Source organism: Ziziphus jujuba, chromosome 3, assembly GCF_031755915.1.
Source record: "Ziziphus jujuba cultivar Dongzao chromosome 3, ASM3175591v1".
Classification (NCBI taxonomy): domain Eukaryota; kingdom Viridiplantae; phylum Streptophyta; class Magnoliopsida; order Rosales; family Rhamnaceae; genus Ziziphus; species Ziziphus jujuba.
The window spans coordinates 21,181,998-21,206,960 of NC_083381.1; the positions used below are offsets into that span (position 1 = coordinate 21,181,998).

Consider the following 24,963-nt stretch of genomic DNA (forward strand, 5'->3'; position numbering starts at 1 on the left):
CAATGAATATTTATGGAATGTCATCAAATAGCAACTCATAGGTACCATTTCAAACTCAACCATCATAGAGTAGTAGTTATGCACATAGTCAACCAATAATGCAAAATCCATATGGTTGGCATATTAATAATTATATGCAAAATTTTCAGAAAAAATACATCTTTTCATAACTACTTCTCACATTTCACATTTCAAAATTAAAATGAGTAGAAAACCAATGATTTTCAACTACCTAGAATTTTTATGTTATACTAAGATGATATTTATGAACTACAACATAATTGTAATAATTGTTTTATATATTTTAGTTAATAAATAATTTTATCATATATGTATATTTAATATATTTTTATCAATAATAATTTATCTACGGTTATTAATGCTTATTATAAATCAATTCATTAAGAAGAATATAACATTCATTCAATATTTTAGTAAGTTTTATAATCAATTTGATAAATAATAGATTAAATAAGCTAATTCTAAAGTTTCGATAAAAATTTCAGTTTTTTAAAATAAATTTTCATCATTTTTTATAATTTTTTATTGATATTCAATATCTTTTGATATTTCTATGAAAAATTTTCATATTTTAAACTTTTAATATAAATATTGATATCAATTTTTTAAAACTTGATCCCATAGAGGCTAAAGGCTTTATAACATGGCTGCAGCAAAGCGATTGGAGAGCGAAGGTGGCTGAACAAAGGCACATGTACTTAGCCCCAAGGAGCAATGGTCATAATATATATATATATATATATATATATATTATTTATAGAGCTGGAAAGTTTTTGACCTGGCCCTTTACAACCATACTTGGGTTTTGCTTAGAATAATTTTTGTTTTTACTTTTTTTTTTTTTTCCTATCTTTCTTTCTTTCTTTTTCTTTTGTTTTTTTCATTTCTAGAAGTGTTTTATGTAACTTTTTATTGATTTTAGTTAAAAAGCTTTTTTTTTTTTGTAGATCTGAAGTACTTTCTAATAAATTGTTCAAATATTTGCAAAAGTAACTTTTGAGTAAAAGATATGCCAAACGTGCTAAAATCTGTTGCATGTAAATTTTTTATTTTATTTTCTAAATTAATAATTTATCATGTCAACATATCAAAAGAACTGTATATTGATGTGGTGCTAGAAAGAATAAGAAAACCGACCGAGTCCTACAATTGATGTATGAGTGTCATGCTCTTTAAAAGTATAAATGAAAAGAAAATGAATATAAAAGTTCATAGGCAAAATAACATGATTGCTTTGTAAAATTTTCAAAATGTGTTAATTTGACTTGTTCCATTGCTGATGCTTATATTGTTATATTTAATATCTATATTATATATAAAAGTTTAATTGTTAATAATTTTTTTTTTTTTTTTTTTACATGTTATCAATAGATTTAGTTTGTTTCCTTTCAAAAGTTATAAAAAAGTGTAATAGTAATTTATTTATTTAGGTTTATTTATCTAGTATTTTTTATAATTACTTCTTAAATATTAATTTAATTACCATTTCCGTAGATATTTTATTACTTTTAAAAATATATTATCTTAACCAAGTGAAAGATATGATAACAAATTATGGAAAAATATTTTCCACATAAAAAATAAAATATTAATAAATTAAGAAAAAATTACACATATAAAGAAAACTACATCGTATAATTTACCAAACAAACTACCTTATACACAATATTGACATTAAACACCCACAAATTAGTTAATCAGTAATTTAAAATTTTAAAATTTAAAATTTGAAAGTGTTGACATATATAAATTTTTTATTTCTGCAAATTGTGAAATTAATTATCTATATTGAATGCCTATTAATTTAAAATTTAAAATTTTTGATATAAGGCTCTTTAAATTTTAAAATTTAAAAACTTGACTCATATAAATTATTTATGGACATTGTTTACCAATAATAAATAGTTTATTATGGACAGTTTCAATATAAACATATTCAAATTTTAAATTGTATATATTATTACAATGAGTAATTAATATAGACAATTAAAAAAGTTCATACTGAAATATCAATTGTGATATTGAAATGTTAAAATTTAAAATTTTAAAATTTTCACCTAAACGAATAGTATTAATCTCAAAGTTTGAAAAACAATATTTTTAACCAACTAAAAATTAAGAATATAAATTACCTACAAACATTCTCCAATTAATAAATAAACAAATTCAATAACTTTGTAAATATTGATTAAGTACCATTTATGTTTCGTTAATAGTACAATTGATAATTGAACTGTATTTAATTTTATTTGGGTTTTTAAATATGGAAAAAAACTAAACATAAAGATAGCCAACTATTTAAGGCATATTGGTCCAAAATACCCAAATTATGGTTTTTTTTTTTTCTTCCTAAATACCCAAATTATTAATTTTTAAATAGTAATAATAAATTTGAAAATTGATTGTGAAATTAAAAGAGTCTGAATAAAGATATTTTTAATTCTTGGAAGGTAATAAATGAATTTGAATAAGGTAAATAATACTCTTTTGAAATAATAATAATTTTTTTGGAATAAATGAAGCTTGAATAAGTCTAATTATTTAGTTTATTTTGAAAATAAATAGTTTTTTTCCTTAAACAAATGAGGGCATAAATAAGGATAGGTTCATAATATTAAGATTAAAAAGGATGATAACTATACATGATCATTTTTCAAATTGATTCAAAGGATAAAGGAAATAATTTTTTATTTGAAATAATGGCTAGATTTTAGCTACAGGAGAAAATTTGCATTTATTATTTAAAACAATATTTGTGTTTCTATCTAGTTTCGAAAGTCTTCATCTATTAAATAGGTAATAGAGTTAGTCATCTTTAAACTCTCAATCAATCATATATACAATTATTGAACAATATTTACTCCTTAATTTTAATTTTTATTATAATGTTTTTTATTTAATTTTCTAAAAGTTATTATTACTTTTTGGTCTCTTATTTAGTTGGCTAAATTTATATTTAAAGTACTTTTTATTATAAAGCATTTAAGAATCTTTAATTTGTTTGTTCTTTGAAAATTAGTATAATTATTTGATTTTTATTAAATTAATTTTGCATAATTTCTATTGTTTTGTTATCATTTTTTTTATTTTTCTAATTGAATTTAGATTTGCACTTCTGCACCCATTGAAAAGATATTAAATTATTTAATCTTTACAAAATTACGGAACAATGTCAATGAAAATTGTAAAAACTATCAATGGTCTTTAATTTTTTCTAATATAATTAATTAATTAATTTGATTTGATTTGAATATAATTAATTATTATAAATTATTCTTAAAATCATCTGTTGTTTATTCAATAAAATGACAAAAACAGACCTTAAACAGATTTAAAGAAAATGTATGTAATTATGAATTTTATCTGCTTCCTAGATTAAGGAAGTTACATTAATAAACTGAATTTATTTCAGAAAATTAACTGCAATTGAAATTTGTTGGATTTGGTTCCAAGCAATTTTTCTAATTGGACATCTGCAAAGAGAATGGGCCACTTCTCTTTTCTAAGGCTTTGGGTTACGAATTTGATTCAAAAAACGTTTCGAAGGTTAGCGTGGCCTGCATTTTGATGGGTCTCTAGCATATCCAAAATTGTAGCTTGTAACTTTAACAGAGGGTACTAAAACTTGAAATTTTTTTTTTTTTTTCCGTATTAAACCAAAGAGAATTTCAAACTTCAAATGTATAGGATAAAGTTGTCCCATTGAATCATGAATCTTAATGTCATGAACATTATTTTCATTGTTTTCTATTCTTTATATATTCATTTTAGTCCAAAATCTTCTAATTCTCATCTAAAAATTTTTCATCCAATTTCACACATTTTTCGTTCTCTAGTGGGTATTGTCCTCTTTGGTTTACTTTTTTTGACATAATTCAACTTCATCTTTTCTTAATTAGCTGTAAATAAGCTTTAGTTAGGAAGGTAGATTTATGTACCAAGCTAATTATGTCTTTGTTTCGTTTTGTTTATGTCTTTTTATTTTTATTTTTTCTTTTTTATAAATTAGGAAGGTAGATTTTAGTACCAAGCTAATTATGTCTTTGTTTCGTTTTGTTTTTTTCTTTCCTTTTTTATAAATTAGAAAGGGGGATTTTAATATACCAGCTTTGACCAAAATTTGGACGTGGGGTCATTAGCAGCAGTGCGTGCCATTCCCCAAGGACTAATTATGTCTTTGTAACTCACGGTAATAAAGTATTTAAAACATTTTTTGATCGTAAAGAATTTAACAAGTTTGTTATTGAAATATTATGCTAATATCTTACATCATGTTAATTTATATATTGGATTTGCGGAAGAAAATAAAAACTTTGCACATAAAGTCAATAATGGCCGGTGGTAATAACCACTGTATATTGGTTTATAATATATATATATATATATATAAACCCACGTCCAAATACTACTGTATATTGGTAACAACCACTGTATATTGGGTCTAATTTTAATAAACAAATACTAATATTAAACTGTCACTGATTATTCTATTTTTGTAAAATATTTTTTTTGATGAAGAATAATACGCTTGAAACCCAACAAGAATTAGAAGCAAGCCCGTAATTAGTCATGCACTTGTCAAGCTAGTCTCTTTCTCTGTTTCTGGTGTTTAAACTTTACCATTACATTGTTATGATTTTGTTTTGCTTGCTGTGATCAAATAGAATATGTGAAATGTAGGGAAAAACCTCACCAGACCAAGCACATTGATGGCTCCTATTTTACTTCAGGATTCTCAAACGGATATGGAAATGCTAATTTCAGTAATTTGAAAATTCAAAATTGTACTAATGAAAGTAGAAAATTGTGCTACTTTTCTTCTCGTATATATATATATATATATATTTTTTTTTGTCAATTTTAGTGAAGATTGGAGAACAAATATTTGCTTCTTATTGCTTATTTTAAATATTTTGGTATATAGTTTTTCTACTAAATTGTTTGTAATTTGCATATTTTAAATATTTTTTAATGTTAGTTAATAGTAGCTAATTTATTAGGCATTTCAAATAATTATAAACTAAAAAAATTAAAATATAAATAATAAAATTAAAATCTATTGTAAAATATATATTTTTTCCTTGAGTTTTTTAGTTAATTGAAATGACGAACAATCTCTAACCAACACCAAATGACATTTGGAGTAACAAACTACGCACAATTAGTAAGTAGAAAAACATAAAAAAAAAAAAAAAAAAAACACCAAAACCTAATGAGTTACTAAATTAAACCACACCTTATTAATTTATACTTTGATATACGTGCAATTCAGTCTTCTTGTCATTTCATTTGGGGAAACAAATAAAAAGAAAAAAATAAAACATAAAAATAAAAATAAAAGTAAAATAAAATAAAACTCTTTTTGTTATTTCTTGGAAGGTGCTGGCTACTGACTAATAAAGTCTTTGTCGCTACATGTTGACTGATAAAGTGAAATAAAATAAAACTCTTCTTTGTTATTTCTTGGAAGGTGCTGGCTACTGACTAATAAAGTCTTTGTCGCTACATGTTGACTGATAAAGTTAACACGGTTTCCAAGTCCTTTTTCCCATATTCTTCTCTCCTCTATAATACAGAGAGAGAGAAGCACAGCGTTTTGGGCAACCGATCAGGAAGACGATCTTGGTGTTGTGGGTAGACGACTTGCTGGAAAAAAGAAAAAAAAAAAAGGAAAAAACAGTAGGAGAGAGCGAAACCGCATCGGAGGGAACCTAGCTGCAGCAACGTCGTTGGTAGCCAAAGGTATGGATAACAGAGGCACATGTAGTTAGCTTACCTCAATACCAATCTTCCATTCAATTTGTTACTAATTAATTTATAATTACTTAATTTGCTTGTGGATTAAGATTTGCTGCAGGTCATAAACATGGCTTCTGCTTCTTCTTCTTCTTCTTCTTCTCGAGAAAAGTATGATGTGTTTCTCAGTTTTAGGGGTAAGGACACCCGTGATGGTTTTACTGGTTATCTTTATCATGCTCTGGATCTAAAGCATATCGTGACCTTCAAAGATGATGAGAACCTTGAAAGTGGCCATAGAATTTCTGAAATCATGGAGGCCATTAAGGAATCTAAGATTTGCATAATAGTTTTCTCCAAAGACTTTGCATCTTCCACATGGTGTTTGGATGAAGTGGTTCGCATACTCGAATGCAAGAGAAATGGGAGTACTGTTGTACCCATTTTTTATGGCATAGAACCATCTGTTGTACGAAAACAGCAGGAGGGTTATGCAGAAGCATTTGTTAAACATGAACAAGACGGAAGGGAGATGGTGCAGCAGTGGAAGGATGCTCTTAAAGAAGTGGCTGGTATCAGCGGTCATGAGTCAAACAAGATTAGGTAACTTTCTGTCTTAGTAATTTATAATATATATATATATATATATATATATATATATATAATCCATACAATGTGTTTACTGATTGATTTCAGGGTGTTAAATCCAGGGGTCTAGATGATGAGACTTTAAGCTAAGGTCTAAGTGGTGTATATTTGTCAAACCTCCAAGTGGTCGATGATACTTCCCCTTTTCTATATTTTACTAAAAAATGAAAACAGTTAATAACAAAATTTCCTTATTACAACTATATATTGAATAAAATTTAAATCATCTAAATATATTCCTAAGATATATTAAGCATTAATATTTATTTCTTTTAAATTCCAAAATTTATATCAATGATCCTCTGTTTCTAAAGTAGTGTGTATTTGTCAAACCTCCAAAAAGTTGACGATATTTCCCCTGTTTAATATTTTACTAAAATGTGAAAACGGTTAATAGCACACTTGCCTTATTACAACTATATATAATATATTTATTTCACCAAAAAAAAAAAAACTATTTATAATATTATTGAATTAAGATTTATATCTATTTTTTTTAAATTCCTAGATTTGTATCAATGATCCTCTGTTTCTAACAATTTGTATTTGATTTCTCCATTTGCTAGACCTGAGTACATGTTTATTGAAAAAATTGTTGAAGATGTTTTATTGAAATTGTCTAAATACGTATCAGCAAATGATCATTTCAAGAGGCACTTGATTGGAATTGAAAAGCCTACGAAGGAAATTGAAGGATTGTTATGCATTGGCTCAAGGAATGTTCGCATCATAGGCCTTTATGGCATGGGGGGCATTGGAAAAACCACCCTTGCACGTGCTATATTTCAAACCTTCTATCGTCATTTCGAAAGTTGTTGCTTTCTTAACGATGTTAGAGAAGAAATTGACAGACGTGGAATAGATCATTTGAGAAAGAAACTTCTTTTTGAGCTGTTCAAAGATAAAACTTCTCTAAACACGGAATCAACTGCCATTCAAGAAGACAGATGCCGCCGTACAAAGGTCCTTATTGTTTTAGATGATTTGGATGCAATATCACAATTAAACAGATTATTACCTATAGGGTGTACCTTCGGTGATGGAAGTAGAGTTATTGTCACAACCAGAGATGCCCAACTGCTCAGGTCAAGGGCAGATGAACTTTACGAGGTTAAGAGGTTAAATGACTCTGACGCCCTTACGCTTTTTCGCTTGCATGCTTTTGGTCAAAATTCTGATCTTCCAGGGTATGAAGCTTTATCAAAAAGTGCAGCAGATTATGCACATTGCAATCCATTAGCTCTTGAAGTCTTGGGTTGTTCCCTTCGCTCCAAAAGCATAAAAGAATGGAAAAGTGCATTGGATAACTTGAAAACAGATCCAGACAGGTCCATTCAAAAAGTGTTGAAAATAAGTTATGATGGATTAGGTGACAAAGCAAAGGGCATATTTCTCGACATTGCATGCTTCTTCGATGGTGAAGTTGACAGAGAATATGTGGAAAGCATACTACGCCGCAATGAGCAACATTCTGATGCAACAGCAGGAATAAGTGATCTCATTGATAAATCCTTAATAATTGCATGCCAAAACAAATTGTCCATGCATGCTTTACTACGACAAATGGGTAAGGCTATTGTTTGTAATGAAAACAAAGATCCTGGAAAACGTAGTAGACTGTGGAATGCTAAAGATGTTAGCTATGTATTGGAAAGAAGTACGGTAAGTGCAAATTAGTTTAATACATTTACTTGTGTCTGTAAATATTCAAGTTAATAAATTTTCTTTTATTATATATTGTGTCCTTATCCATAACATTGGGTTGATTTTTAGGGAAGCTCTGAAGTTGAAGGTATATCATTGAATCTGTCTGAACTTAGAAAGGATGTAAAAGTGAAGCCTACAGCATTCTCAAAGATGTACTATCTACGATTTCTTAGAATGCATTGTGACAACAGATTTTGCAATGGAGAAATATTCTACGAGAAAGTAGGATGGGGTCCATACGATAGAGAAGTGAGCCAACAAATATATCTTCCTTATGAAGGTTTAGAGTTTCCTTCTGATGAGCTGAGATATCTTCAGTGGGATTTATACCCTTTAAAAGATTTTCTATCAAATTTTAGTCCAGAAAATCTTGTTGAACTTGTCATGCGTGATAGCCAACTTGTGGAGCTACATTGGGATGAAAATCAGGTATGCATATATATATATATATATATATTTATACAGATCTACTAAAAAACATGCCAAACCTCATCGTAAAAAATGCCCCTCACATCAAGGAATATTGTCTAATGTGAAGTACGTTTTTTATGGTGGGGGTCTGGCCATGGACGGACCTAGGTAAGGCAGAGGGGCATGTGCCCCCCTCGATTTTTCTATTTTTAATTTACTTATATAAAATTTATCTAATTTACAATTTAATCTTTTAAAATTAAGTGGTGTCCCCTTCAAAGTGTAAATCTCTTCTCCAAATTTGTCCCATTTTAACATTTTCATTTTCAGAAGTTGAAATCTGTTAATCCAATCCAATATCCCATATTATCTCTTCTAAAAATGATATTATTTAACATCAATATTTATAAAACTTTCTTACCTTTAATAGAATTTTTATTTTATTAATTTTTGTTCACTATATTAGTTAAATTTTCATTTTTCTAATTTTATTTTGAATTAAAGTTCTTGTTAATAAGTTATAGACAATTAAAGTTTTAAATTTTAACTTTTTCAGTTTTTTTTTTTTTTTTTTTTTTGAAAGATCATTAAAAATTGCATTACTTGAAATAAAAAATACCAACAACTTGTTGGAGAGTAGGACCCGTAGAAGGTTGTTCTACTTCCAACCCAGATTCATAAATAGACCATGATAGAGAATGCTTAGCTAATATAATATATGAGTTGCCATATTAGCAGTCCTAGGAGTAAACAAAGAAACCAGAGTACTGACTGAGAAGAATTCTAATATCTGTTACAATAAAACACCCATCCCCTTATAATCACCTGTGTCATAAATTAATCGTATGGCTTCCTGAGAGTTATAAGCCAAACCACCACCAAAGAAGACAATATCAGTACAGGAACAAATTGCTTCTTTAATGCCAAGTAATTCCGTGACCAAAGGCGAATATAGAAGAGGAAACGGCTTAGCTAAAGCATATTACATTCCCTTGACTGTCTCAAATAACAACACCAGTTGAATATGAAAAAAATTATAGATTACCCTACTTTTCATATAATATAAGTAGTTATATTATTGATATAATTTGCCCAAAAAACAATTATATTATTGATATATAATGATGCCCCTCAGTATATTTTCTGGCTCCATCACTGGATCTGGCGTGTTTTTTAGCAAAATTATATATATATTGTTGTATTAAATATGTAGCAGTGCTTAATTCTTATAGTCTTTGATTGTTTGTTTGTTGCAGCCCGTTGAGAAGTTGAAGAAGATGGATCTTAGTTATTCTGAGCACCTTATTCAAATACCAAACTTGTGTGGGGCTATAAATCTTGAAAGTATAAATCTTCAAGGGTGTATAAGTTTGGTTCAGATTCCTTTATGCTTTAAGAATCTGGACAAGCTTGAGCTATTAGATTTGAGTGATTGTGAGAATCTGAAAGATGGCATGGAAAATCTTCCATTGAATATAAGGGAGTTGAAATTGTGTAGGACAGCAATAGAAGTATTGCCCTTACGAGTTAGGTCTCTTTCGGGTCTATTAGATTTGGATATGAGTGGATGCAATAAACTGAAAGATGGGATAGAAAATCTTCCATCGAATTTAAAGGAGTTAAGACTCTGCGGGACAGCAATACAAGTAGTGCCATCAACAATTGGGTGTCTCATGGGTCTCTCACATTTAGATTTGTATAATTGCGAAAGACTTGAAAGTCTACCGGAAAGCATTTGGAAGTTGGAATCACTGGAATGGCTGGATCTTTCTAATTGCCCAAATCTGATCGAGCTTGAGGATTGTACAAGTTCATCTCTTCGATATTTGAAAATAAGTGGTTGTACGGGATTGAGATCAATAATTGCGCTTCCACCATCTTTAAATTGTTTGGATGCAAATAATTGCACATCGCTGGAGAAAATATCAAGTTGGTGGACCCCAACCGTACAAGATTATGACCCCCAAGTTCAACATCAAAATAATAAAAGTGGAGGGGAAATTTATAATTTTGAGCAATGTCTAAAATTGGATGAAGACACATGTATCAACGTTATTGCTGATTGTGCATGCCGTAGAATTTTGTCTGCTCACGATGTATGTGTACATATATATATATATATATATATTTATATTTATATTTGTTTCTCTCTCTCTCTCTCCGTAAAATATATATCTAATTTATGCTCTGCGCCTTGATTAATTTATCATCCATGTGGTACAGGATATTTCATATCTGGAAATGGTGTACCCAGGAGATGTAATCCCACGGTGGTCCAATTATGAAGCTTATGGGAAATCATTTATGCAGCTTCGTCCAAATTGGCTTAATACTGATGATTCCCGCTTCAAATTTGTCTTTGGCGCTGTTGTTTATGCGTTTAAAATTTCTGGGCCAGAAACTAAAATCCGATTCAGATTCAATTTCACTACCAGCATTGACAGTAGTGTCGGCGGTTCTTTCAATTATGAAGATGTTTGCACGCTTCAAGTAAATAAACGCTCACCTCATGTCTTAATTAGGTATGCGACTATCGATTTGAGGCATGTATTTGGGGTAAACTGGTCCTCTGTTTGTAGAATGGTCACCGGGGCTTCTTTCCATGTGTTTATGGAGGAAGAAAAAAAGGACAATTGGATGATCGGAAATTGTGCGCTCCAGGTAAATACGTGGGGCGAAAGCAGTTTAATTTTAGTATTATTTATTTATTTTTTTCCTACTTAATTGTGTGGAATGAATTTGTTTATGTTAATTATATAATTTTTTAAATATTTAAGTTCACCATAAAGTTAAGGAAGATAAAAAGAAAAAAGAAAAAAAAAAGATATAAATACCAAATCGAACACAACTTCAAATTGTATTGGTTTTTGTTTATTATTTTTTTCTTTTTTTCACATTTATAGTGGTTTAAAATGTTTAAAATGCTTTAATTGTCATTAGTTAAGACTTGATGTAAGCAAATTACACATCATTAGATAGAAAAAACTAATCAACAAAAACCAAAAACTAATCATGTTATCAAAAGACATCTTAATTAACTTGTTTTTCTTTAGTTTAAAGTTAATACATGCCCAAGTTTGGCTATAACCACCAATCCTTTTATATGACATTTCACACAATTTTAGCTGCCATCCTATTTTTTGCTTATCCGACTAAATTGAACGAAATCTTTGTTCAGGATCAGCCTACATAGACTTATACCATATGCGTTCATTGTCCAATTTTCATGCACTAATAGGCACCTATTAGTGATACCGAATATAAGGAGATCATGGACTTCCAAGATCATGAACAAGAGAAGATTTCTCTCCTTGACTGTGAATTTGCTCTGCTCAATTATTTATGCACTCAAAAGTTTTACTTTGCTTGTGTTTGCAGGTTATAAACTTCACTGCTTCACGGGATTTGCGGTTATGGGACTCGTCCGCTTCACTATCATCATCTTCTACTCATCAAAAAAAGTATGACGTGTTTCTCAGTTTCGGAGGTGACGACACCCGTAACAATTTTATTGGACATGTTTATCATGCTCTGTGTCGTAAGCATATCCGGATCTTCAAACATGACGAAAACCTAGAAAGTGGCCATGAGATTTCAGAAATTATGGACGCCATTAAGGAATCTGAGATTTGCATGATAGTTTTCTCCAAAGACTTTGCTTCTTCGACATGGTGTTTGGATGACGTGGTTCGCATACTTGATTGCAGGAGAGATTGGGAAGATATCATACTACCCAGTTTTTATGGCATAGAACCATCCATTGTACGCAAACAGGATGGGAGTTATGCGGAAGCATTTAATAAACATGAACAGCGTTTCAAGGACAATATGGACAAGGTGCAGCGATGGAGGGATGCTCTCAAGGAAGTGACCAATCTCAGCGGATATGATTCAAAGGATTTTGGGTAAATTTCTACCTTATTGAATTTCCCATAAATAACCACCTTATAACTCCATTTTAGAAAAATAGCAAATTTTTTTTTTTTTTTAAAAACTAGCCACCTTGGAACAAAAATACCCTTGATAAAATTGAAAATTACACAAAAGCTTTCCTTTCTTCTACACAGCCGTTCGTTCATGGGGGTGGGGTTTATACAAAACTGTTCGTGGGGTTTCTCTAAACTCTTTGCATCTCATCGCCTCTCACTCTCAATTTTTTGTATTTTCTCAGATCTCAAACTAAAATCAGGTAAAAATTTTATCTTTTTTCTTATTAGATGAAAGTAAGGAAATATGTATTTTTTTTATTTTTTCTCTTTCTATTTTTTCTTGTAAGTTTTATTAGTTTAGGGTTTTTTAAGCTTTTTATTTGATATGGGTATGCAAGAAATTGATTTATGAGATGTTCTATGTGATTTTAAAGATACTTTAGGTGGCATATGGTTTGAAAATGGGAGAAATTTTGTGTAAAACTGAAAAATCGCGAAAAACAGTAAAAACGGAGGAAATTTGGCGAAAAAGATGAATTTCCGCCAATTTCCTCCAGTTTGTCAGTTTTCGCAATTTTCCGCCAATTTTCTGTCAGTTTTCCGCCAGTTTTCCACCATTTTTCCGCCAGTTTTCCGCCAGTAGGAAAAAGCTATATTTGGCCCGAAAAAAAAAACAGAATCAACTTTTTTAATACAGTTAATATGTTTGTTTAATATTATTCAAAATTTTATATATTTATTGATTTAGTTTAACGTTATTCATTTAATTTTATAGTCAAATGGAAGATGATGACATTGTAATTGCGGTTTTATACAATGGAACATTGGTACAAAATGATAGTGGTGATTGGGAATATCGAAATGGTAAAAATGTAATGGTTTCCGTCGGCAAGAGATGCACAAAATCAGAGTTAGAGGATGAGATTTTCAATTCTATTGAGATAGATCGAAATGAATATTTGCTAAAGCTAAAATGGATATATGGACGATGTGCAGAAAAGTTGGATCCTACAGAAATACGATGTGATAGGGATGTGAAATGCTTTCTTCAAGAAGTGAGGAATGGAGGGATGACAATGATGCGGCCTCCATTGTATGTTGAGGTGATTTCAAAAGTTGAACATGTATGTAGAAATGTTCATCAAACAGCATTTGCTTCGGATAGTGGGAGTAATCTTCATTCTTTTTCTTGTCCTCCAATTAGCGGTCGTCTACCACAAGCTTCCGATACTGAACCAATTCAGGCTACATCTCAGGAAATTATGGTTCAAGAAACTCAGTTTAGAGATCAAGTTGATGTTCGTGGGGGGGCCTGGACATCATTTAACATTCACGAAGGAGTTGATGTTGGAGGTGACTATGCTGAACGGTTTCCTAACGACGAGGAGTATGAGCAGTTGCATCATATTGATCATGATGAGAATTACAATGCAGCAGGGGATGATGTTGGTCATAATGATATAGATTTTGATCATGAGTTGCCGGATAATGATAATGATATGCATCCTGAAATGAACAATGAAGGAGTTGATGATGTTAGGGTTCATCGTGCTACAAGTGACCACATATCATCGAGCAACAGAAGTGGTTCTATGGCCATATTTTCGTCAAAGTTCACTGGTTGTGAGAGCATAGTAGTTGGACAATTATTTCGCAACAAACGTGACCTACAGAATAAACTGAGTATCTATTGCATGCGAGAAAATAAGGAGTTCAAGGTGACACGATCAACTACACAACGGTATGAAGTTGTATGCTTGGAAAATACTTGTAAATGGCGACTACGTGCAACCACATTTAAAAATGGAGAAATATTTGTTGTGAGAATTTTTGATAATGTACACAGTTGCTCGTTAGATATCGTGCATCGAGAACACAAGCAAGCCAGTAGCCGGGTTATCGGGCAATGTATCAAATTTAAATATGAAGGTATTGCACGTGTTTACAAACCCAAAGAAATTCAACATGATTTTTTGCAGAAATATGGGGTGAATATAAGCTACAACAAAGCATGGAGAGGTAAAGAGTATGCACTTAACAGTGTTAGGGGATCTCCAGAGGAGAATTTTGCTAAGTTACCTGCCTACTGTTTTGAGTTAGTGTCGAAGAACCCTGGGACTGTTACACGTATCAAAACAGACGATAATAACAATTTTGTATATTTCTTTATGGCGATTGGAGCAAGCATTAGGGGATTTAAATCCCACATAAGATTCGTATTGGCTGTTGATGCAACTACATTGAAAGGGAAATACAAAGGGTACATGTATATTGCATCGGGCATGGATGGCAATAAGCAAATATATCCTTTGGCTTTCGGCATTGGAGATGGAGAGAACGAGCAAGCATATACATGGTTTTTCCAAAACCTGAAGGATGCCATCGGAGATTTTCCAGATTTGGTGTTTGTGAGTGATAGACACCCCGCTATTGAAAGGGCATTACGCAAAGTTTTTCCCAATGCATACCATGCGTTGTGCACGTACCATATAAGCAGAAATATTAAAGCAAATGGACATGCGAAAGATGAATCAATAATACAATGTTTCATGCTCGCAGCTAGTGCATATTTGGTTGAAGATTTTGAGTTTTATATGGGGCAAATTGAGGCAAAAAACATTAGGGCTGCCCAGTACATTCGATCATGTGACCCTACAAGGTGGGCACGTTCTCTTTGTCCATGTAGAAGGTACACTATCATGACCACCAATATTGCAGAAAGCTTGAATGGCATTCTGCTAGATGCTAGAGAGATGCCAATAGTAGCATTAATAGAGCACATACGGGATTTACTGCAAAGGTGGTTTTATGAGCGACATACTGCAGGTGCAAAATTGACAAAGCCTGTGACTGACCATATGGAAGAGCAACTTAAACTACGAAATTTGGAGTCCATCGGACTACGTGTGAAAGCCATTAATATGCATGAATTTCTTGTGGAAGGTGGGAGTTTGAGGGGTACAGTTAATCTCCAATAAAAAACATGCTCATGCAAAGTCTTCGATCTTGATCAATATCCTTGTGATCATTGTATTGCCGCTTGCAGAGATCGAAAAATTGCTCCTTATGGCATGTGTTCTCATTACTACACCGCGGATGCATATCGTGCAGCTTATGCTGAGTCCATTTATCCTTTGTTAGATGAAAAACAGTGGCATGTCCCGGATGACGTGGCAAGTCGCATTGTTCTTCCACCAAGATGGACACGTAGGCGAGCCGGTAGACCAAGGATGCAACGCATACCATCCGAAGGTGAAGATGTTATTGGACGTAGATGTAGCCGATGCGGTGGTGTTGGACATTATAGGCAGAGATGTACGAATCCATTGTCTTATGCTTCGAATTAGAAAGTTTTAATTTAGTGTTATGGTTTAATATGTTTTGATTTATTTCATATCTTTTTTTTTTTTTGAATTTAATCCTAAATGAAAAGATGCTTTCTGGAATTGATTTTCAATCTTTAGTTTACATATCATTTTATGAAATGTCCAAATGATTTTGAAAATAAAAACAAACATATATCAATTTTATTTTTATTTAAAATGGTTATTGATTTTAAATGTCACTACATTTTTTGTTAATTCCATCTTCATCTTATATAATATTTGTCTCCACTCTCAATTTTTTTTATCCTACTATTAACTTATATAATCTATTAGAAATTGATTTTCCAAGTGGAGGAAATTAGTTTCTAATAGGAGTAAAAATTATTCAACAATTTCCGCTTGGAGGAAATGTTTTCCAACAGGAGGAAAACTATTTCCGTTTGGAGGAAAATTTTTCCACCTGGCGGAAATTTATCAAGAGGCTTCAATTTTTCTTCATATGGGATTTCCGACTGGAGGAACGTTTTTCCTCCATTTTTCCTCTAGTAGGAAAATTTTTCGGCCTATAGGAAATATTTCCGACAAGCGGAAAATTTTTTAAAATTTGCAATTGAGCTCTTAAGGCGTTTGTGCATAACGGAATTCTAATAAATAAACATGGCACATTTCCTATAAGGTCAATTACTTATCATTACATCAATACCACATTGTTATCTTTGTTAAATGAACATTATAAGCCACCATTATATTTACAATTAAAAGTCAAATATAATAAATAATATGCATCTATAAACATGAAAAAAGGAAAGAAAAAAGCATCACCACGCAGCTCATATGCTAAGTTCTTTGTTGTAAACCTCATATGCATACTTCTTCCTAAAAAACTCCATGTTATCTTGTGTGAATGTCAATGGTAATCTAGCATGTAAGAATTCGATGGTCTTGAGTGTAAATATGCCACAGTCCTCTAACTCTGATTTTGTGCATCTCTTGCCGACGGAAACCATTACATTTTTACCATTTCGATATTCCCAATCACCACTATCATTTTGTACCAATGTTCCATTGTATAAAACCGCAATTACAATGTCATCATCTTCCATTTGACTACAAAATTAAATGAATAACGTTAAACTAAATCAATAAATATATAAAATTTTGAATAATATTAAACAAACATATTAACTGTATTAAAAAAGTTGATTCTGTTTTTTTTTTCGGGCCAAATATAGCTTTTTCCTACTGGCGGAAAACTGGCGGAAAACTGATGGAAAACTGGCGGAAAAATGGCGGAAAACTGGCGGAAAACTGGCGGAAAATTGGCGGAAAATTGCGAAAACTGACAAACTGGATGAAATTGGCGGAAATTCATCTTTTTCGCCAAATTTCCTCCGTTTTTACTGTTTTTCGTGATTTTTCAGTTTTACACAAAATTTCTCCCATTTTCAAACCATATGCCACCTAAAGTATCTTTAAAATCACATAGAACATCTCATAAATCAATTTCTTGCATACCCATATCAAATAAAAAGCTTAAAAAACCATAAACTAATAAAACTTACAAGAAAAAATAGAAAGAGAAAAAACAAAAAAAATACATATTTCCTTACTTTCATCTAATAAGAAAAAAGATAAAATTTTTACCTGATTTTAGTTTGAGATCTGAGAAAATACAAAAAAATGAGAGTGAGAGGCGATGAGATGCAAAGAGTTTAGAGAAACCCCACGAACAGTTTTGTATAAACCCCACCCCCACGAACGAACGGCTGTGTAGAAGAAAGGAAAGCTTTTGTAGATAAGGGTACTTTAGTCCAAACGGGTAAAATATTGGTTAGTTTTTAAAAAAAAAAAAATTTGCTATTTTTTTAAAATGCAATTGTAAAGTGGCTAGTTATCAAAAAAACCCTTTATAATATGTATATTGTAAATTGTCACTTATTTGCTTAAAAGACTAAGTAACAGAGTTTAATGTATTATCAATTCATGCGAAAATATTATAAATCCATCCCTTAATTAACCATATTACATGATATTTTCCCTTTTATATTTTTTATTAAAAAAAAGTGATGGAAATCACAATTAATAGCACTATTTCTTTCTTAATCTTTCAGTAAGTGCAATATTATAAAATACTGAACAGTAATTTAATAATCTGATCAATAAATACCTAATTATTTATTTCTTTTAAATATACACCTAAATTTATATCAATGATCCTCTGTTTCTTTTGCCCCCATTTACCCCAAAAAAAAAAAAAAAAAAAAAACGATACTCTGTTTCTAATAATTGTATTTGATGATTTCTTATTAATTTGATAGGGACGAATACAAGTTAATTGGTCAAATTGTTGGAGATGTCTTGATGAAATTGTTTACAAGATTATCAATGTATTATTCCCCCCTGGGCTTGGTCGGAATTGAATTTCGTAAAAAAAAAAATTGAAGAATTATTAGGCCATATTCGCTCATGGGGTGTTTGTGCTATTGGTCTTTATGGAACGAGGGGTATTGGAAAGACAACCCTTGCTATGACTGTATTTCAAAAGTTATGCCATCATTTTGAAAGGCGTTACTATCTTTGCAATGTTAGAGGAGAATTTAATTTGAGAGAGAGACTTATTCTTGAATTGTTAAACGACGAAAAACACAATCCAAGCATGGAGCGGCCAAGTATTCAAGAGAGATTCCAAGGTACAAAGGTCCTTATTGTCGTGGATGATCCGGATGATTGGACATGCGATTTTCGCCACTTAATATCTATGTTCAAGTTTGATAATGGAAGTAAAATCATTGTAACGTCTAGTGATATGCAGCTACTTGATAGGGTGACTGATGAAGTTTATGAGCTTGAGAGGTTAAATGATTTTTAAGCTCTTGAACTCTTCCACTTGCATGCTTTTAAGAAAAATTCTGATATTGCAAGAGATTATGCTACATTATCATAAAAAATAGCAAATTACACCGATGGTAATCCATTAGCCCTTAAAGTCTTGGGTTCTTCTCTTAGATCCAAGAGCATAAAAGATTGGGAAAGTGCATTGGAGGAGCTGCAAAGTGGACCAAACAAGGGAAAAAGACAAAAAAGGCTACACAAACACCAAGATGCAATGCTATTTTTCATGGTGAAGTTGAGAGAGAATTTGTTGAAAGCATAATAGGTCGAGGTGGTGCTTCCAAAAAAATAAGTGATCTTATTGATAAGTGCTTAATAATTGAAGGTCAAAATGGACTGTCCATGCATTCTTTAATACGGCAGATGGGTCAGGCTATTGTTTGTGATGAAAGCAAAGAACAGCCGGAAATCGTACTAGGCTGTGGAAGGCTAAGGAAACTGTGACAAAAGATTTGGTTGGAAAAGCATACTGTTAAGGAAACTAGGATTGTCTAGGCCGAACAAAAAGGAATCATGCAAAATTCTATATCTTCCTCCTGAAGGTCTTGAATCATTTGATTCTAATGAGCTAAGATATTTTTAGTGGGATTCATACCTTTTTAAAGATTTTCCATCAGATTTCAGGGTAGAGAATGTTGTTGAACTTGTAATGCGTGAGAGCCAACTAATGGAGCTAAAATGGGATGAGGATCAGGTATATGTTATATATGCTAAACTTAATTTTTTTATGTACAAATCTAATATATGTTGTATTAGAAGTGTATATATATATATATATATATAGGTCTAATCATTTTATTTTATTCTTTTTTGGTTTGTTGCAGGTCCCTCTGAAGTTAAAGAAGTTGGATCTTAAATATTCTGAGCACCTTATTCAATTACCAAACATGAGTGGGGGCTATAAATCTTGAAGATTGCAAAAGTTTGGTTGAAATTCCTTCATTTTTTAGGGGTCTCCACAAGCTTAAGTATCTAAATCTGAGTGATTGCGACAAGCTGGAAGATGGCATAGAAAACCTTCCATTGAGTATAAGGGATTTAAAATTGCATTGGACAGCAATTACAAGTCTACCGGAAAGCATTTGGAAGATGAAATATCTCAAGGAGCTGGATCTTTCTCATAGCCAAAAGCTGGAAAAGCTTCCAGAAATCCCGGAGGATTGTACAAGTTCATCTCTTGGATATTTGAATATAACTGGTTGTGCGCGTTTGAAGACAATACCAGAGCTTCCACCATGTTTATCTCATATTGATGCAGGGTGTTGTGCCTCACTGGAGACAATATCACGTTGGACTTGGAGGACTCCAACTGCAAAAGAAGAAAAACGTTACGTTTATAATTTTAGCCTTTGTCTAAAATTGGATAGCAATTCAGGCAACGATGAAATTGCTGATCACAGGGGAACTTTGGTTGCTCAAGATGTAGATGTAAAAGGTAAAAGACATTACATTTATAATTTTAGCCGTTATCTAAAATTGGATAGCAAATCACGCAACCAAGTAATTGCTGATCGCAGTAGAACTTTGATTGCTCAGGATCTGGATGTATGTATTATATACTAATATATTTCCCTCTCCCTCTCCCCGTATATATATACATATATATATATATATATATATATATATATATATATATATATATATATATATTCGTTTTCTATAAAGTGTGTTATATATAATCAGGTGACAATTAGACAACAAAATTAGCTGTCCAATATCGTCCAATAGAATATTATCATATATATATGCTCTACCTAGTTTATGAACTGGATCATTTCTGCACTGACTTGATTAATTTATTTTCTATGTGGTACAGGATATTTCATATATTGAAACGGTGTATCCAGAAGATGAGATTCCAGAGTGGTTTAGCCATAAAACAGATCGTGGGAACTCAATCGATATCCAGCTTCCTCTCCCGCTTTGATTTTATCTTTTACATTGTTTTTGTGTATAGTTGTTCTACAAAAGCTGAGACCCGATTTGAATTAAATTTCAAAACCAACTACATTAACAGTGATGATGACCGTGTTTATAAATATGATGGTGGTTGGTAGCCTCATATTGGAAGTAAAGATGAAGATCACGTCTTAATTAGGTGCAACGGGTTGGTTTGGAACGTGCATTTGGGGCAAAGTGGTCCTCTATTTGTAGCAACTTCACCTAAGTTTCTATCTGTGTGTTTATCGATGAAGAAGATGTCAAATGGAGATCAAAAAGTGTTGGTTTAAATTGTTAAATGGGCGGGGTGGAAGTAAAAGACGGTTGGATGATGTTCCTAACATCAAACTCCAAGAAGATAAATTAATTGAAAGTAAATGAAAATCATACATTCTATTGGTATATTTATTTGGCTTCTTTTTTTATGTTTTGAGCTGCATGGTTTAGAAGTCATAAAATTCCACTCTCAAATATTGAACTGTCACTGATTATTCTTTATTTCGTATAATGTTTTCCAGAAGAAGAATCTTCGAACACGGCGGACAGTTAGTTTTGAATTGGATGATTTATTTAGATTAATCTGGTTAGTCGTGCATGCTCTTGTCAACCTACCCTCTTACTCTGTTTCTGGTTGTAAAGCTTTATCAGTAAATTGATATGATTTTGTTTTGCTTATTGTCATTGAACAGATTTTGTGAAGTTCATAGAAAAACTTCAGCAGACCAAACACATGGATGGCTCCTATTTTAGTTTAGGATTCTCAAGAGGATATGGAAATGCAAATTTATGTAGTATCTATGCTATTGTACAAGTAGAAAATTCGTGTGCTGCTTTTGTTGTCATTTTTGCATCTCAATGCTTTTTTATACAATGTAATGGCCATATATACATTTGTTCTAGTTTTTTCTGTGGTGCTTATTGCTTATGCTGAGGTTGCATTTTTCCTTTTATATTTCAAAGTAGGGAATTAAATGGTCTTTAAAAGTTTGACCTGGCATTTTGCATCCATATATCTGTTGCATGTAGTTTATTTTATTTTCTGAAATCATTTATATGTATGTCCACATATTAGAAGAACTATATATTTGTGTGTTGCTATGAAGAGTAAGAAAACTAACCAAGGCCTATAACTGATGTATCAGTGTCATACTCTTCAAAAATATATATGAAAGGAAAATTAAACAAAGGTTCATAGACAAAATAACATTATTGCTATATAAAATTTTCAAAAATGTGTTAATTTGACTTGTTTCATTGCAAGAAATTATATTGTTGTATTTAATATTTATTTGATAGAATGTTAAAGTTCAAGCGTTAGAAGTTGGAACAAGGTGTAGGAGAAATGTTTTCAATTATGAATTTGTGTCCTCATGAGCAGTTCAAATAATAATGATTACCAATGATAACCTTCTATCTTCTATCTGGACCCCTTGCTCAAGTTTGAATATGGCTATTTGCATACACTGCTCTCTTGTCCCTCTAATCTTCTCAATGACACCATCAAGATAGTTCTAATGATTGATCTCCTCTAAATACAGTCAAGAAACTATAATTGCAAAGCGTGCAAGGTTGACAAGGTTATGAATCAACTGGATAAGAGCATCCTCAGCCTGCAGTTGAAAACCCAAAAAAAAAAAAAATGTCATATGCAGATTGGAAAAAGACATAAAAAAGATAAGTCCTACTTGCTACAAACTAAAACCACAAAGTGTGTAAAGCTTTTGAGGAGGTTGATTTTTAGTCTCAAAGTCATTGATGTAATTGTAAGACAACTGTATTGTATCATCCCCAGCCTGCAATTGAAAAGGAAAAAAAAATATATATATACATATATGTAATGTCAGATTCAAATAGGAGGAAAAGACAATATAAAGATAAATCCTACTTGCCACTTTATATGTCAAAAACAAGGTGAGAACAGTATTATGCACAATTTAGCAACAGAAGAGAAATGCAATTAATAGAGATCAATTTTAAGCAAAGAAGTTTATATTTGTACTCCCTTTAAATCATTTGCAAGCCTAAGAATTCTCAGATGCACTAGCAAGTGCATCAAAGATACAGTCGTCGATTTGCCCAGGAGGCCACAATTACCACGAGCAAACATACTAACGACGAGGAATGCATTTTGGCTATGCTACTAATGCTTGTACTTTCACTGCTATTCTGCCCCAAAAGTCGATGATATCGATGAGATTGATATTCAAATATTTCTTTTTAGAATGTATATATTTGACCCCATAAGCGGGACCACCACTGAGATCCAGAAACATGTTCATGAATACCATCAATATCTACTGGAGGGGTAGCAACGAAAGCCATAATAAATACAGAGTTGCGGTCAATAAGGTAGGGATCAGAAGCAGATTATGTTATGCTACATTGCATTTTACAATACCAGTGAATTCTACTCTTGTATCCCAAGGCTGACTTTTGAAAGATTTTCCAGTTACACTGTGTCTCTCATTTATGGTCCCATCATCCCAGCAATACTCGAGAAAGTAGTCCAGAAAATCATTGATTCCTAGTTGAAATAAACGGTGTGCAAGTTCCAATCAAAAGTATGCAATGTGAACGGTACCATATATTTGTTGAAACCTTTAGAAAGAGTTATTACACACATACCTTGCAATAATCCATGAATGCAGAAAAAAAAAAAAAGACATCAGACTTGTACTGCCTTGAAGTAAATTTGGCCCATAACACAATTGGTGAGAAAAATTTTAAGACTCACTTCGCTTGTAATCTTTCCTCCCCAGAGTAAAAGCTGCATGAGATCTGTGATTAGTCAAACATGCCATAAATTTCATAAAGGGCTGAAACAAACATAAAGAAATTACAAGATCAGGGTTAATATTCAATGTGTCGATATTTAAGCCATTGACGTAATTTCCTCACATATTTAACTCCAAGAGTCATTAAACCTTTATAGAATTTTTCATTGCAATCTCTTTGACTCAATATCATTGTGCAAAGGGCTAAGACACCAGAAAATTATCAATCATAGAGATTCCTGTTTGAGTAAACATTAATTACACAATACAACATTGGTCAAGCTCACAACGATTATATGATTAGTTTCCACTGCATTTCTGGAAAGTCTTACAGATTCTGCAGAATATCCACCTAAGGAAGCATATTTCTCACTTAAGGTGAAAGAGTATACCATTCAACAAAAATGGTTTGAGAAAATGATTTAAAAATAAATGAGCAGCAAAAAGGGTTCCAAAATTTAGAGAAAGAAGAAAGCTTACAGCAAAAATTATGAATAGACTAAAAGGACCAGACAGCACAGACAATAAGACCGTATAGAACAGGAATAGTAAAATGCTATACACAAACAGCATACCATCATCTATGTCATACTGATACGTCTATGTCATACTGGTGTATATATATATATATATATTGCCATTTCTTGTTTCTTCAAACTTTTTTGACAATCTCATATGGTCTTGATTATGATTTAAATGCTAACATTACCGAAATGAATCTAAAATCTGACTTTCATCAAAACTTATTTCCCCAAATGAAAAAAATATTAAACAAAAAAAAGAAAAAAAACCAATAATGCCATTAAATTCAAAAGGCACTCACTCATCAAGCAGCAACATTTTCAGATTCACAAAACCCTAACGTCCAAAAAAAATCACAAGAATTTCAACTCACATACAGCTACATATAGACACACTCAATCACACAGGAGGGGAAATTGGCATGGAAAAAAGATATGGAAGACAACGAGAGCTATGAATTACTAGAGCTTAAATGATACAGAGAGAGAGACTTCACTGATCACTGACGTGTATGAGAAACAACCCTGAAGTTAAATCCAGTCCCAGAAATCAGAGCTACTGACCGCATCTTCTTCTTGTTGTTTTTCGTCTTATTGACGCATTGAAACTGAATCAACAACGAACTAAATGGGGTTTCTTAGGGAAAGTAAAACAGGTGAACAAATTCATCTCCATGCGATGGAGGAGACGATCTGAATAAATTGAAAAGGATAGGCATAGTAGATTTTTTTTTTTCCCAAAAGTTTATATACCTAAGGGAATCAAAGTGTTTAAATTCAAATTATTTTATCGTTAGCATTTCAAATTCAAATTTTTTTACCGTTGGAATTTTACTGCTCTTCAAAATAAATTGTGACCCTTGTTTTTATTTTTTTTTTTTGTTGTCTATTACAACCGTTGATAGAAATAGAATTGGATTCGTTAGACACTAAGCAAACTTTTGTTTATTTTTCTGGCTATAAATATTATACGCTAAAACAAACGTAATTTGCATTTTTGCAGGGTTATATATTGAGTTAAGCTTGACCTTCTTTTTAACATAAACTTGTTTTGTAA

At 31.6% G+C, this 24,963-nt stretch overlaps 1 protein-coding gene and 1 long non-coding RNA gene across 8 annotated transcripts; one reads left to right on the forward strand and one right to left on the reverse strand.

The window, feature by feature from the left end:
* The first annotated feature begins 5,579 nt into the window (after window positions 1-5,579).
* On the forward strand, window positions 5,580-15,774 carry LOC125423234 (disease resistance-like protein DSC1). 5 transcript variants are annotated; one of them, XM_060815573.1, is made up of 9 exons: window positions 5,581-5,763; window positions 5,868-6,360; window positions 6,972-8,067; window positions 8,179-8,541; window positions 9,780-10,619; window positions 10,747-11,184; window positions 11,902-12,428; window positions 12,591-12,712; window positions 13,449-15,773. In XM_060815573.1, the coding sequence occupies exons 2-9, from the start codon at window positions 5,888-5,890 to the stop codon at window positions 15,428-15,430; spliced, it is 5,841 nt and encodes a 1,946-aa protein (XP_060671556.1). In that variant the 5' UTR covers window positions 5,581-5,763; window positions 5,868-5,887; the 3' UTR covers window positions 15,431-15,773. The 5 variants fall into 5 exon arrangements, with proteins under 5 accessions (XP_060671555.1, XP_060671556.1, XP_060671554.1 ...); XM_060815572.1 differs by lacking the exon at window positions 12,591-12,712 and having other exon boundaries at window positions 5,580-5,763; window positions 5,879-6,360; window positions 13,228-15,774; XM_060815571.1 differs by lacking the exon at window positions 12,591-12,712 and having other exon boundaries at window positions 13,228-15,773.
* A 6,171-nt stretch (window positions 15,775-21,945) lies between these two features.
* On the reverse strand, window positions 21,946-24,958 carry LOC112492351 (uncharacterized). Of its 3 annotated transcripts, none has more exons than XR_007241897.2 (4): window positions 24,404-24,958; window positions 23,237-23,378; window positions 23,010-23,135; window positions 21,946-22,221 (listed from the first exon to the last, which is right to left on the reverse strand). It is a non-coding gene; the product is annotated as an uncharacterized LOC112492351 (long non-coding RNA). The 3 variants fall into 3 exon arrangements; XR_009638263.1 differs by having other exon boundaries at window positions 22,297-23,135; XR_003056695.3 differs by lacking the exon at window positions 21,946-22,221 and having other exon boundaries at window positions 22,237-23,135.
* Window positions 24,959-24,963: the final 5 nt, after the last annotated feature.

Coding starts and splice junctions, on each gene's coding strand:
- LOC125423234 (XM_060815572.1), top strand. CDS start 5,888: ATGGCTTCTGCTTCTTCTTCTTCTTCTTCTTCTCGAGAAAAGTATGAT. Junction 6,361..6,971: donor CATGAGTCAAACAAGATTAG/GTAACTTTCTGT, acceptor TCCATTTGCTAG/ACCTGAGTACATGTTTATTG. Junction 8,542..9,779: donor TACATTGGGATGAAAATCAG/GTATGCATATAT, acceptor TGTTTGTTGCAG/CCCGTTGAGAAGTTGAAGAA.